Here is a 13,386-nt window from a genome sequence, read left to right on the forward strand (position 1 = left end):
AATTCACAGCAGGAAATACATTCCCAGAGGTACATGGCCACATTTTTTGGGGTATGTTTACACTAGGAAATTAGGTCGATATTATAGAAGTCGGGCTCCGCTTCTGCCGGCCGGGGGCGTGCACGCCGCTGTCCGGGCACTGGAAGGGGAAGATCCCAGAGCCAGGGCCCCACGCAGGGCAGCTGGGGGGCCGGCCGGAGCCTCCCCCGCGGCGCCGCAGCGGGGAGCCTGGCGGCGGTGGCTGCGCTGGGTCTGTGGCTGGGCTGGCTGCGCCGGGCGCCGGGCGAGACCTTCAGCTCCATGCTCAGCGTCCGGCAGGCGCTGGACACTGAGCGGCGGCTGCTGCGGCACCTGGGAGCCTACCTGGAGTCGGAGACCCACCGGCTGAAGGACCTGCAGAGGTAAGTGGGCCAGCCCGGCGCGCAGCACCCAGAGAGGGGCCCGAACTGACCGTGGACCCTTTGGCTTTCCCAGTGCCCTGCCCTCCCAGGCTGACTCTGATCCAGACACCCCCCCATCTGGCGGGGTCCGCAGCCTGATCCACCCCCAGACCTTGCACCCCGCAGCCTGGCTCTGCCTCAGGACCAGCTCCCAGCAGAGTCCGGATCAGCCTGGCCATTCAGACTCGGGAGGGGCAGGCAGCTGGGTCAGAGAGCCCCACGGCCTGCAGCCAGGACACAGAGCCATAAACTTTCCCAGTGCTCAGCTGCCCCAGTGGGGTCCCCTCCGGCCCCTGGTGAAAGCACTTGGCTGGGCACAATCCCTCTTCTTGCAGAAGGGACCCGCCCTGCCTGCCCGCCCCATCCCTATCGCTCCGGTGCTGCTCCATTCGCTTCCATGGCAGGACGGCCGATCCAGCGGAGCCTCAGACCCTGGGTATTTCAGAAGGCGGTGCACTCTGCACCGGGAGGGGTCCAGGCCTGGAGCAGGACCCCATGGTGCTAGGGGCTGTGCAAACAGAATGAAAGAGGGTCCCTGCCTCAAACAGCGTAATGGGCTGGGATTATCAAAAGCCCAACTCCCACTGAACGCAGGCACCTAACTCCCTTAGGCTTGTTGGTGATCCTGGCCGTTAGGCCACGCTGGTTAGCAAAGAACCTGAGAGCATTTTGCGTTTGGTTTGCGTCTGTGTTCCTCGGTGTGCAAGCGCCTAGAGCGTCAGGAGAGACAAGTTTTAAATAAATCGATAAAAGACAGAAGAGAGAGTACCAGACGCCACAGGAGATGGGCTTTGTAGAATGATGGTTGTGTCTCACCTAGGGCTGGTCAGTTTGCAAACCAAACAGGGGAGGACCCAGCCAGGGATGTGCTAGCAAAGGGCATGTGTGGGGAGTGAAGGCATGGATGCAGATGAGCTTGTTGTTATTATTAATGCTAGTTTGCAGTAGCAGCCGCTGTGTGCCAGGTCCTTTCCAGACACTTGAGAAGGATGGTCTCTGCTCGCAGTCTGAGGGTTTCCATGCAAGGAGGGCATGTGAGTGCGTGTGAATGAAGTGGAGACGTTTATGGCGGGGTGGGAGGTTGATGCAAATCGCCTGGCCACTGGTTAAGCGCAGCCAGACACCAGGGCAATTAGAAGAGCACAGCAGGGCGCGCTGTGCATCAGAGAAGCTTTGAAAACCAGTTTCATGACTGGCCAAGCTACGGTGTGACACTTCTGTTTGTTTCTCCTTGATGTAAACCCGCCCCCTTGGTTCACTCTACTTCCCTGTAAGCCAACCGCCCTCCCCCCTTCGATCACCGCTTGCAGAGGCAATAAAGTCATTGTTGTTTCAGAATCATGCCTTCTTTATTAATTCATCACACAAATAGGGGGAGAACTGCCCAGGTAGCCCGGGAGGGGTGGGGGAGGAGGGAAGCACCGGGTGGGGTGGGGGATTAGGGAAGGACAAGGCCACACTGCACTTCAAAATGTATTTGAATGCCAGCCTTCTGTTGCTTGGGCAATCCTCTGGGGTGGAGTGGCTGGGTGGCCGGAGGGGGGCCCCCCGCCACGTTCTTGGGCGTCAGGGTGAGGAGGCTATGGAACTTGGGGAGGAGGGCGGGTGGTTACACAGCGGCGGCAGCGGCGGTCTGTGCTCCTGCTGCCTTTCCTGCAGCTCCACCAGACGCTGAAGTATGTCAGTTTGCTCCCGCATTAGCCTCAGCATTGCATCCTGCCTCCTCTCATCGCGCTCCCGCCACCTCTCCTGGCGTTCATTTTCTGCTTTCAGGGACTCTGCCATTGTCTGCCTCCATGCATTCTGCTGAGCTCTTGCAGCGCGGGAGGCCTGCATGAGCTCAGAGAACATTTCATCGTGGGTGAGGTTTTTTTGCCTTTTTATCCATGCTAGCCTCTGGGACGGAGATGATAGGGGGAGCGTTGAAACATTTGCAGCTGCAGGGGGGGAAAAAAGGGAGAGTGGTAGTTAAAAAGACACATTTTAGAGAACAATGGCTGACTCTTTCATGGTGATCCAAGCTGTTAAGCACATGTGCTATGTAATGTTTCGGTACATGGTCGCATTTTGCCTCTTATATTGAGGGCCTGCCGGTTTGGTGTGAGAGATCACATACGCAGGGCCGGGCAACAGAATTCGGCTTACAGGCAGCCATGGTAAGCCACAGTCTTTCGGCTTCTTCAACCTTCATCACATGTGGGAATGGTTTCAAACAGCAGTGCCCTCCTTTCTCATGCCAAGCACCCGTTGGGTTGGCCATTTAAAAGGAGGGGCTGCAGTTTTCAGGTTAACGTGCAGCACAAACCCAATGAACATCCCCCCCACACACGCCCCCCAGTTCTCTGGGAAGATCGCTTCACCCTTCCCTCCACCATGTGACTAATATCAGGGAAGATCCCTGCAAGCCAAACGCAAACAGCTCAGCATGAACCCCGGCCCCCCACTCGCCTCCCGCCACCGCGTGGCTAACAGCGGGGATGATTTCTTTTCAGTCACAGGCAAACAGCCCAGCAGGAACGGGCACCTCTGAATGTCCCCTGAATAAAATTCCCCTATTTCAACCAGGTGACCATGAATGATATCACTCTCCTTGTCCCCCAAATCCTCTTTCCTGGTGCAGGGTTAAATCGATCTAACGCTGCTAAATTCAACCTCAACTCATAGGGTAGTCCAGGGCCTAGTCTTCTAAAAGAAGAGCCTGCCAGTGACATACAACACCTGGCAGAGTGCTGGGCAGCTGATTTTGGTTTGCAGGCAGGCATGGTAAGCACACAGGAAAGGGTAGGCGGTGCAGGGCAGGCCCGGGGACATTTTTTTGGTGTGGAAACTCTTGGCACATAAACAGGCTTTTCCGGGGAGCCCCCTTTGCACGGCTGGACTGCCCCCCCCATTCCAATTGTTTACCTCCAATTAAACATTAACTACAATTGCATTGAACCCCTGTAGTGTTATTGCAAATATGCACTCACCAGAGGTGCCTTCCCCACTGGAACAGTGGGTCCTGGGAGGGGGCTGGCACCCGAGTTAGGAAAAGGTCCTGGTTGTCGGGGAGAATGGATCCTCTGCTTACCTGCTGCACATTCTCCTCCTCCTCCTCTTCCTCATCAACAATGTCCTCCTCGCTGTTGCCCGTGGCCGCCCGGGAGCTATCCACGATGAATATTGGCGCACCGGTGAAGTCCCTGTCTAGAATGGCATGCAGCTGCTCATAGAAGCGGCATGTCTGTGGCTCAGCCCCAGGGCGACTATTCGCCATCCTTGTCTTCAGGTACGCTCGCACGAGGGCCTTGATTTTCATACGGCACTGCTGTGAGTCCCTGGTGTAGCCTTTCCCCCCCATGCGCTGTGCGATTTGGGCATAGCGCTCTGCCTGCCCAGGCTCTTCTCCCCACAGGGCAATCAGATCCAGTGTCTCCTGCACGCTAAAGGCTGGAGCACGTCTACGGCCCTGGGCAGCCATGGTCAGGGGCGGTGGTGAGCTCCCCAGGCTGATCAAACAGGAAATGAAATGCAAAAGGGCCCCGGGCCTTTCCTGTGTACCTGGCTGAAGTGCAGTGGAGTTGAAAGTGCTGTCCAGAGCGGTCACATTGGAGCACTCTAGGATAGCTCCAGGAGGCCAAACCCCTGGAATTACACTGTGCTGTGTCTACACTACCCCTAATTGGACCCAGGAAGGTCGACTCTGGCGCTACTCCTTTCCTCCAGGTGGGGGACAGGCGTGGGTTTTAAGAGCCCTTTAAGTCGGCAGAAAGGGCTCGGTAGTGTAGACACACATTATAAATTCGACCTAATGGGTCTAAGGAGGACCGTAGCCCTGCCCGTAGGTCTGTGCCGCCAGGGATCACGGGGATCCCGGCCCGCTGGCTGGCTGAGCTCCTGGCCTGGAGCCACACATCACCAGGCTGGTCACTCCTCTCTCCAGGGACAAGTGACCCCGCCCGTGTCTCTCACACCGGCTGACTCGCTGCGCCGGGGGACGCTGCAGGAAGCCCCCAGGGGGTGGGGTGATCAATCCCCCTCCCCCGGGAGAGCTGCCTCCTGCCCACGAGCGAAACTCACCGGGCCAAACCCCTGCGCGCCCGAAAGGCGCCGCCGGTGTGAGCCTGCCTGGGCGCCCCCTGGGTCAGTGCCGGCGGCCGGCCCCCGCCGCAGCTTTCCTCTCCCCGCGTCGCGTCCGGAGCTTCCCCGCCCCCGGCGCCTCTCCCTGCCATTGGCCACGGCGGAGCGCCCGCAGCCGGGCCCCGCTTCTGCCGGCCGGGGGCGCACACGCCGCTCTCCGGGCGCTGGCAGGGGAAGATCCCGGAGCCGGGGCCCCGCGCAGGGCAGCTGGGGGCCGGCCGGAGACTCCCCCGCGGCGCCGCAGCGATGCGCCTGGCGGCGGTGGCTGCGCTGGGTCTGTGGCTGGGCTGGCTGCGCCGGGCGCCGGGCGAGACCTTCAGCTCCATGCTCAGCGTCCGGCAGGCGCTGGCCACCGAGCGGCGGCTGCTGCGGCACCTGGGAGCCTACCTGGAGTCGGAGACCCACCGGCTGAAGGACCTGCAGAGGTAAGTGGGCCAGCCCGGCGGGCAGCACCCGGAGAGGGGCCCGAACTGACCCTGGACCCTTTGGCTTTCCCAGCGCCCTGCCCTCCCAGGCTGACCCCGATCCAGATACTCCCCCATCCGGCGGGGTCCACAGCCCTATCCACCACCGGACCTTGCACCCCGCAGCCTGGCTCTGCCTCGGGACCAGCTCCCAGCAGAGTCCGGATCAGCCTGGCTATTCAGACACGGGAGGGGCAGGCAGCTGGGTCAGAGAGCCCCACGGCCTGCAGCCAGGACACGGAGCCGTGAACTTTCCCAGTACTCAGCTGCCCCAGTGGGGTCCCCTCCGGCCCCTGGCGAAAGCACTTGGCTGGGCACAATCCCTCTCCTTGCAGAAGGGACCCGCCCTGCCTGCCCGCCCCATCCCTATCGCTCCGGTGCTGCTCCATTCGCTTCCATGGCAGGACAGCTGATCCAGCGGAGCCTCAGACCCTGGGTATTTCAGAAGGCGGTGCACTCTGCACCGGGAGGGGTCCAGGCCTGGAGCAGGACCCCATGGTGCTAGGGGCTGTGCAAACAGAATGAAAGAGGGTCCCTGCCTCAAACAGCGTAATGGGCTGGGATTATCAAAAGCCCAACTCCCACTGAACGCAGGCACCTAACTCCCTTAGGCTTGTTGGTGATCCTGGCCTTTAGGCCACGCTGGTTAGCAAGGAACCTGAGAGCATTTTGCGTTTGGTTTGCGTCTGTGTTCCTCGGTGTGCAAGCGCCTAGAGCGTCAGGAGAGACAAGTTTTAAATAAATCAATAAAAGACAGAAGAGAGAGTACCAGACGCCACAGGAGATGGGCTTTGTAGAATGATGGTTGTGTCTCACCTAGGGCTGGTCAGTTTGCAAACCAATCAGGGGAGGACCCAGCCAGGTATGTGCTAGCAAAGGGCATGTGTGGGGAGTGAAGGCATGGATGCAGATGAGCTTGTTGTTATTATTAATTCTAGTTTGCAGTAGCAGCCGCTGTGTGCCAGGTCCTTTCCAGACACTTGAGAAGGATGGTCTCTGCTCGCAGTCTGAGGGTTCCCATGCAGGGAGGGCATGTGAGTGAGTGAATGAAATGTGCATGCCCAGGACTGTGTGTGTGTGTAACAGTACATGTGTGCAAGTGAGCGAGAATGTGCAGCCAGGATCATGTGTGTATGACAGCACATGTGTGCAAGTGAGTGAGTGTGGCCAGGACTGTGTGTGTAACAGTACGTGTGCAAGTGAGTGAGTGTGTGTGGCCAGAATCATGGCTGTGTAACAATACATGTGAGCAAGTGTGTGTGCCCAGGACCGTGTGTGTGTAACAATACATGTGTGCGAGGGAGTGAGTGTGTTTTCACAGAGTTGAAGCCCGGAAGGGACCATTAGATCCTCTCACCTCCTGTCTGTCACAGGCTGTTCAATTTCACACCGATACCCTCGTGTTACACCCAGGACTTTAATCAGACCAAAGCATTTCAACCCCCAGGAGACTAAACTGAGTGCCACAGGGAGTGACCGAGGTCCTACCAATGTCCCAGACCCCTGCGGTAGCAGGGAATGGATTAGGTGAACTATGCCTAAACGATCCCAGCAGGTGAACCACCCCGCATTCTGCAGGGGAAGGTGAAAACCCCCCTGTTATAGAAGGGATTCAGATTGTATTATTAATCAAGGGAGATCTGTCCGTCTACACTGCAGCTGGAGGTGTGCCTCCCAGCCAGGGTAGACAAACACGCCCTCGCGCTGCTTGAGCCCTGAAATACTCCTGAGGGAATTCTGCGCCAAAAAATTAAAAGCGATGCCTCAATATTTTAAAATTCTGCAAGTTTTATTTGTCAATAAAGAAATGTGGCTCCAGCGTGGCAGAGGGGAGCACAGGCCACTGGCGGCATTGAGGTGGACGATCACCCTGAAGCCCCCACCCCCTGCAGTACAGGGACTCGGCAGTGAAGCTGCACCTGACCCTGATATAGTGCAAGGGCCGGGCCTGCCCCAGAAACACCCCGGGGCCCTGCCCCTCTGTGCCAGGTACACCAGGTGTGGCTGGGCAGGCTCAGCCCAGCAGGATCCAAGTGTGGAGAGGCTTAGTGTGGGGGGATCCGGGTGTGCGGTAAGGGGTTTCTGTGTGGGGCAATCTGGGTGTGGGTGGCTCAGTGGGAGATCTGGGTGCATGGGGGCTCGTTGGGAATCCCCCCAGGAGTAACTGAAACCGAGAGACAGGTGGCAGCCCCAGAGTACAGACCCAGGGGGTCAGGAGGGCTTGTGCTCGGACGGCAAGCCCAAGCCCCCGTGCGGCAACAGCCACACTCGTCCAGCCGCGTTCTAATCCAGCGAGGACGTGTCTGTCAGCGTCCACCCCGGCTCCCCCCAGCTGCCGTGTAGACACGCCTTGTGCGTTGGGGGCCTGCGAGGTGCCTCACCAAGCCCGGCGCTGGAATTTTTCTTTGTGTCGGCTGTTAACTGGAATAAAGGGGAAGCCCTTGTTTTACCTTACACAGGGCTTAGGACTCGTGATCGCCGGTCTGACAGTGCTTAAGTGTGTTTGTCCATGTTTGTATGTACAGTACATGCGTGCATATGAGTGTCCCATGTAAGTGTGCCAGTGAGTACGTGGATGAATGGGTACCTGCTTCTGTGTTTGTGCAAGTGAATGGGGATGTATATACATTAGCATCGGTGTGTGTGCAGCATGCATATGTAGGGGTGTGCATGTGTGTGTGTGTGAGTGTGACACATGCATCAGGAAGTGTGTGTGTGTGCACACGTGCATCTGGGATTGTGTGTGTGTGTACGTGGACTACCAGGCTCACTGGACAAACTCGATGTCAGAGCTGCCGTGTTTGTTGCTCAGTCTTACCATGCATCTGCACTGACCCAGCTGGGCCGGACAGGAGTCAGCAGCCGGGCACTTGCATTGCTCATTGCTACTGTGTGTAACAATGGGGGTGAGAGGCTATACATGCAAAGGTCCAAGCCTATTCCAGGTGCAAGCAGGGCCATGCCACTGCAATCAGGGGTGAAGCTGTGCCGAAGGACCTGCTTGGGTGGCCCCTGGTCTTGTTTACACTGGTGTAAATGTAGAATGACTCCAATGAAGTCACTAGAGTTACGCTGAGGTAAAACTGGTGTAAGCAAGAGGAGAATCAGGCCTAAAAACTTCCCAAGTCATCCGTAGTGCAGAAGAAATCTTTGTCTAGGAAACCCAGAGTCTGAGCATTGTGCAATAATCCTTTCCTTTCTTTGCTAACTAAGAAGGAGTCCCCCATCCCACATCAGCTCCATCAGCTTGAGGCTGCATGGTGGAAAGCCTCCCATCCCAACAATGCAGCATTCAGCTGTTCTGCGGTTTCCTGCATGGAGCAGTTAAATGTCTGGAAACAAAAGCACATATCGGGAATGATGTATTTGATTCCCGATGAACCTTGTGGCCTTATTTGTAACAGACATGGAGCGGGTCATATGCATGTCTGCGGAACCTGGCCCCCAAATACACCAGCTTTTCCACCAATAACAAACATGACTAAATCCCTCAGAATTATTGCTTTAACATGTGAAATAACAAAGTGGGACGCGGTCAGATTGGCAGCAGGGTCAGATCTGCAGCCCCAGGCAGGGGGATAACATGAATATCTAGTGTTATCCTAATTCACGCTTACAGAAATGTGGTGGGAGGGATATTAAACCTCATGCTTCTGCACAAAAGCCAATGAGGCAAATTGTCCCACAGCTCCTGCCTCTGTGGGGTTTTTACCCCTTCCTCAAGAATCTGATGTTGGCCACTGTCGGAGACAGAATATTCCTGTGCTCCTGGAGATTTTCCCAGCTCCATTATTGCCAACCCCAATCATTCAAAACTCATGAATCAGTCTCTCCTCCTCCCCCGCAAAATAATCATGAGACTCAAAACAATACATTTTGCGTCATTTCATCTGAGCCTTTAGCGGCCATGTTTTCAAGCTTTGCTCTGATATCACGAGAGCTAGAAAGTTACATTAAAATAAAAAGCATCTCTCATGATCCCATGACACTGGGAGCTGGGGCTTTGAGACAAACCCCACACAGTGTGAGATGGGGGATCAGATCATGAGAGTTGGCAAGTTGAATGGGTTCTGTGAGTCATAGATTCCAAGGCCAGAATGGACCATTGTGATCATCTAGTCCAGGGGTGGCAAACTTTTTGGCCTGAGGGCCACATCTGGGTGGGGAAATTGCATGCAGAGCCATAAAGGTAGGGCTGGGGCAGGGGGTTGGGGTGCAGAAGGGAGTGCGGGGTGCAGTGTGAGGAAGGGGCTCAGGGCAAGGGATTGGGGCAGATGAGGGGTGCGGGGTGTACGAGGGGGCTCAGGGAAGGGGATTGGGGTGCAGGAGGGGGCTCAGGGCAGGGGGTTGGGGTGAAAGAGGTGCGGGGTGCTGCGGGGTTTGGGGTGCAGGAGGGGTGCAAGGTGCAGCAGGGGGTTCAGGGGGTTGGGGTGCAGCAGGGGGTTCAGGGCATGGGGTTGGGGTGTGGGGTGCAGGAGAGGTTCAGGGTGCGGGCTCCGGTGGCAGCGGCGTGCACTGGGGCCAGGTTAGGCTCCCTGCCTGCCTGCCTGCCCTGTCCCCGTGCCACGCCGCTCCTGGAAGTGGCTGGCACCACGTCCCTGCGGCCCCTGAAGGAGCGGGGGCAGAGGGCTCCACGGGCTGCCCTCACCTGTGGGTCACTCCCCCACAGCTCCCATTGGCTGGGAACGGGAAACCTTGGTATGCTATGGTATTGCTGTGTCAAGGTTGGGTGCAGCCTCACCACTGAGTCCATGTCCTGGGGAGGAGCTGCACAGTGATTTCCCACCACTGTAGAACCAGTGGCCTGTGCTCCCCAATGCCAGGCTGGAGCCTCCACATTTATCAGACAAATAAAATTTGCAGAATTTTGCAGAATTTTAAAATATTGTGCGCAGAATTTCTAATTTTCTGGCGTAGAATTCCCTCAGCAGTATCCTTTGCATTTGACTGGAGATGGGCACAATCTATGGATCTAGATTTCAACCACAAAGGGAGTTTGGCTCTGGGGCTTTGGTTCATCCCAGTATAATGAAAGGGGCCATTTGTAATATACCCAGTTCCAGGTTCAAATTTTGTACCAGCCCAAAGCTGAATGGTGTGCAGATTTGGGGGGTTCCTTCTGGCCCCTCTGACTGGCCAGGTGACACACTCCAGTCATCATTGCTCATGGAGGAGTCAGGCTGCAGGTTCAACATGTGCCTCCTGACACAGAGGCATTTACTGCAGGGAGACAATCTCAGGATCTGGATTTGAGCTCAGGAGTCTAATAATGAGGGCAGTGGAAAATACCTTTTTATGAGGATGGGTCACATGACTAACATCTGGAATGAGTCAAGCTCTAGGTGCCATTTTATGGCTTTTCCCCCTGCTCTGCTGAGCACAACAGAAAATCTAAAGTTAGATCCAAGCTGGAGTCAAAGCAGGGATCTGGGGCTTGGGTATCTGTGAGCTGGACAATGGGGCTGGCCATTGCAACTGCTGATATGCCCATGGAAAAGACAAAGTACCAGGCACCACAAGCTCACGTGAGCAGCAGGAAGTGACCCCTCCCATCCCTTGCATTTCTGAGTGGGTTTGATCTGAACTCGAGCAGAGGGGAGCCGGGGGAATGAAAGTCGTTAGAGATGTTAGCTTATCCCCGTCCTGCTCGTTCCCGCTACACACGGTGTTCTCCAGGGCTTAGTAAGAGCAAGCTCTGTTCTTGTTATCAAAAGAGAGATACCCAGATCCACCAGAGCACCGCCCTTCCTGCAGCTGAGGGGGCAGGACCAGCCCATCTGACCCCTGCTTTGTCCTGTCTAGTTTCAACTGATGGCGCTTCCCACGAGCCACCGTCCCTCAGTCTTTCCAGATCTCACTGCTGAGGAGTTTCCCCAGCTCCGTGCTCCCCGGCCCGTCGCCCAGCCTGCTGCAATGGGCCGTGCTGGCTGGTTCCAGTGTCTCTGAGGGATTGCCCTGCTCATGCCTTCCAGGTTTTACAACAAGGTGCAGGATTTGCACCAAGGAGCCGGGGGCTCTGCGGCAAACCCGTTACTCGCCTACACGCTGATCAAGAGGCTGCAGTCTGATTGGCTGAATGTGGTGCACAGCCTGGAGGCCAGCGAGAACACCCAAGGTACCGGAGAGGGGGCTGTGCCGAACCCACAGCTGCCACGTACCCACAGCGCTTGACCTGCTTTGAGTCAGCAGATGAGCGCAGAGGATGGGATTCACAGAGGTATTCAAGTGCCTAATTCCCATGGATCCCAATGGGAGTTAGGCACCTACATGCCTTTGTGAATCTCTCACCATGTGTCCAGAGGAGCTGGGGCTTGGGGCTAGAGGTTCAGCTGGTGTCATCGGGCCTGGATCCATCACCCCCATGTAGAGATAATGAGGGGGATGCTCAAGGGAGGGACTGAAAGTGGGAGGGAATGAGGGAGGAGGGGAAATTGGGAGCGGGAGGAAGGTGATGGCCAGGAAGGAGAACAAGGCGAGGAGAGGAAATGGGAAGGGAATAACAGGAGACAATGTGGGGGGTCAGTTATGGGGGACAGAGAGGAGTAAGAGCAAGGGGCACAAGCTCGGGCAGGCTGCGTACCCATGGATGGGCAAACAAGGGGAAGGTCCCATTTGTTCGGCACTGAAATGCTTTCGGATGGCGTTTCAGGGGAAGCCCCTTCTCCATGAATCCCTCCTTGGCTCCAGCCAATGGAAGCACTTAGCTGGGCACTGGCGTGCCGTTCTCCGCCGCCCAGTTGACGCTCCCCCCCGTCACTGACATTACAGCGCTCAAGAATGGCTACACGCAGGTGGAGAAGGACCTGCCCGAGTTCGAGGACTTAGAGGGAGCAGCGCGGGCGTTGATGAGGCTGCAGGATGTCTATGCTCTGAGTGTGAAGGGGCTGGTGAAAGGTGTGTTCCAGAGAGCCAGCGGCACCCACCTCCCTGACATCTACAGTCCCGGGCAGCTCTTCCCGCTCTCCGCTGATGACTGCTTCCTCGTCGGCAAGGTGAGGGGGAGCCATGGGGCCAGCACTGCAGGGGCATGGGCAAGGGGGTTACCAGGCTGTCACTCAACCTGTGCGTAAAAGCATCTCCTATGGAACCGTCTGCGGGGACAAACTCCAGCCACTAGAGGGGGACAAAGAGCCAGGCTGCTTTAACGTGGGTTGCACGTATCTCATGAAGGCTGGTGGGGGTGCTGACTGCAGTGGCTTGAAGTCCCTGTGGGTTAGTAAGAGCACCCAGGTCCATCAATGCCCTGCCCCTCCTCAGCTGATGGGACAGGACCTGCCCACCTGATCCCTACTCAGGGCAGCCACGGAAGACACCAGTGAAATGACGGGTAGCTAGTCCACAGCATCCACTCAATGCCCCTTGATCGACTAGTTCTAATCCGGGTCTGTGCTAAACCCATCTCCCCACACGAGTGTCTTCCCAGCACACTCCACAGTGACTGGATTGTATGCTGGGGAGTTAGGGTGCAAAAACGGGACACATGCAGGGGCTCCAGCCCTTGGCCGGGCTGGAAGTTGGAGCCAGGCCGTGGTAAGAGCTGCCCGGGGGCTGGGGTGCCCAAGAGCAGCTTCTGGCCCGTGTCCCCACCCTCTGGGGCATGCTGCCCAGGGCAGGTGGAGAGTCCGGGGCTCCCTGCATGGTTCTTGCTACTGCCTGGCTCTGGCTTTTGGCCTGGCCAGGGGCAGGACCTCAGGGGGAAGAGGAGCAGTAGGGGGCGGGGCCTTGTGGTGAAGGGGGCTAAGGCCCACCTCAGGCCTCCTCCCCCACTAGGAAAAGGCTGATGCCTCCAGCAGGCACAGAGCAGCACTGTTGGGAATCCAGACAAAGGATGGAAGTCCCCCTGGAGCACACCCCACTGAGCATCAGGAGCTGGTACCAGGAGATGCAGCATTAGCAGGAGTCAGCCTAATATAAGCCACACAGAGCTGGTGTTGGGACCAGAATGTGAACGCTGTGACCAGAAGGGAGTTACGTCCCTCGTCAGTATGCCAGGCCGGATACGGTGCTCTGACGTCGCTGTGTTCATGTCACGCTGTCACAAATTCAGAGCTCGCTTTGCTACGAAAGGCTCCACATGTGATTTAAATAAAGGGCCTGCCATACACAGCATACGCCGCCTTCATGGGGCCTGTTGGCCCGGAGCAAGTATCGCCCTTTGAACCAAATACAGCAGCACCGGCACCCCAGGGAGCCCCAGTCCCAGCGGTGAGAGCTAAGCTAGGTTCCCATCTGAGCTCCCCCAGACGGAGCTGGGGGCCCTGAACTCAGGCGCTCAAGCTGGAAGCGAGTTCTGAATGCCTCTGTCAGAAAGAGCTGGGACTCTCTCTGTTCTAGCCCAGAATTTCTTTACCCCGAGGGAGCAC

General features: G+C 57.1%; 1 protein-coding gene across 1 annotated transcript in view; it reads left to right on the forward strand.

The window, feature by feature from the left end:
- Positions 1 to 4,764: 4,764 nt before the first annotated feature.
- P4HA3 (prolyl 4-hydroxylase subunit alpha 3) overlaps positions 4,765 to 13,386 on the forward strand; it is a 33,027-nt gene continuing 24,405 nt past the window's right edge. The window contains exons 1-3 of the mRNA XM_074954743.1: positions 4,765 to 4,984; positions 10,996 to 11,138; positions 11,792 to 12,015. Coding sequence (XP_074810844.1) covers positions 4,806 to 4,984; positions 10,996 to 11,138; positions 11,792 to 12,015 — 546 coding nt within the window. The 5' untranslated portion in view covers positions 4,765 to 4,805. The remainder of the gene's footprint in view (positions 4,985 to 10,995; positions 11,139 to 11,791; positions 12,016 to 13,386) is intronic.

Source organism: Natator depressus, chromosome 1 (genome assembly GCF_965152275.1).
Source record: "Natator depressus isolate rNatDep1 chromosome 1, rNatDep2.hap1, whole genome shotgun sequence".
In the NCBI taxonomy this organism is placed as follows: domain Eukaryota; kingdom Metazoa; phylum Chordata; order Testudines; family Cheloniidae; genus Natator; species Natator depressus.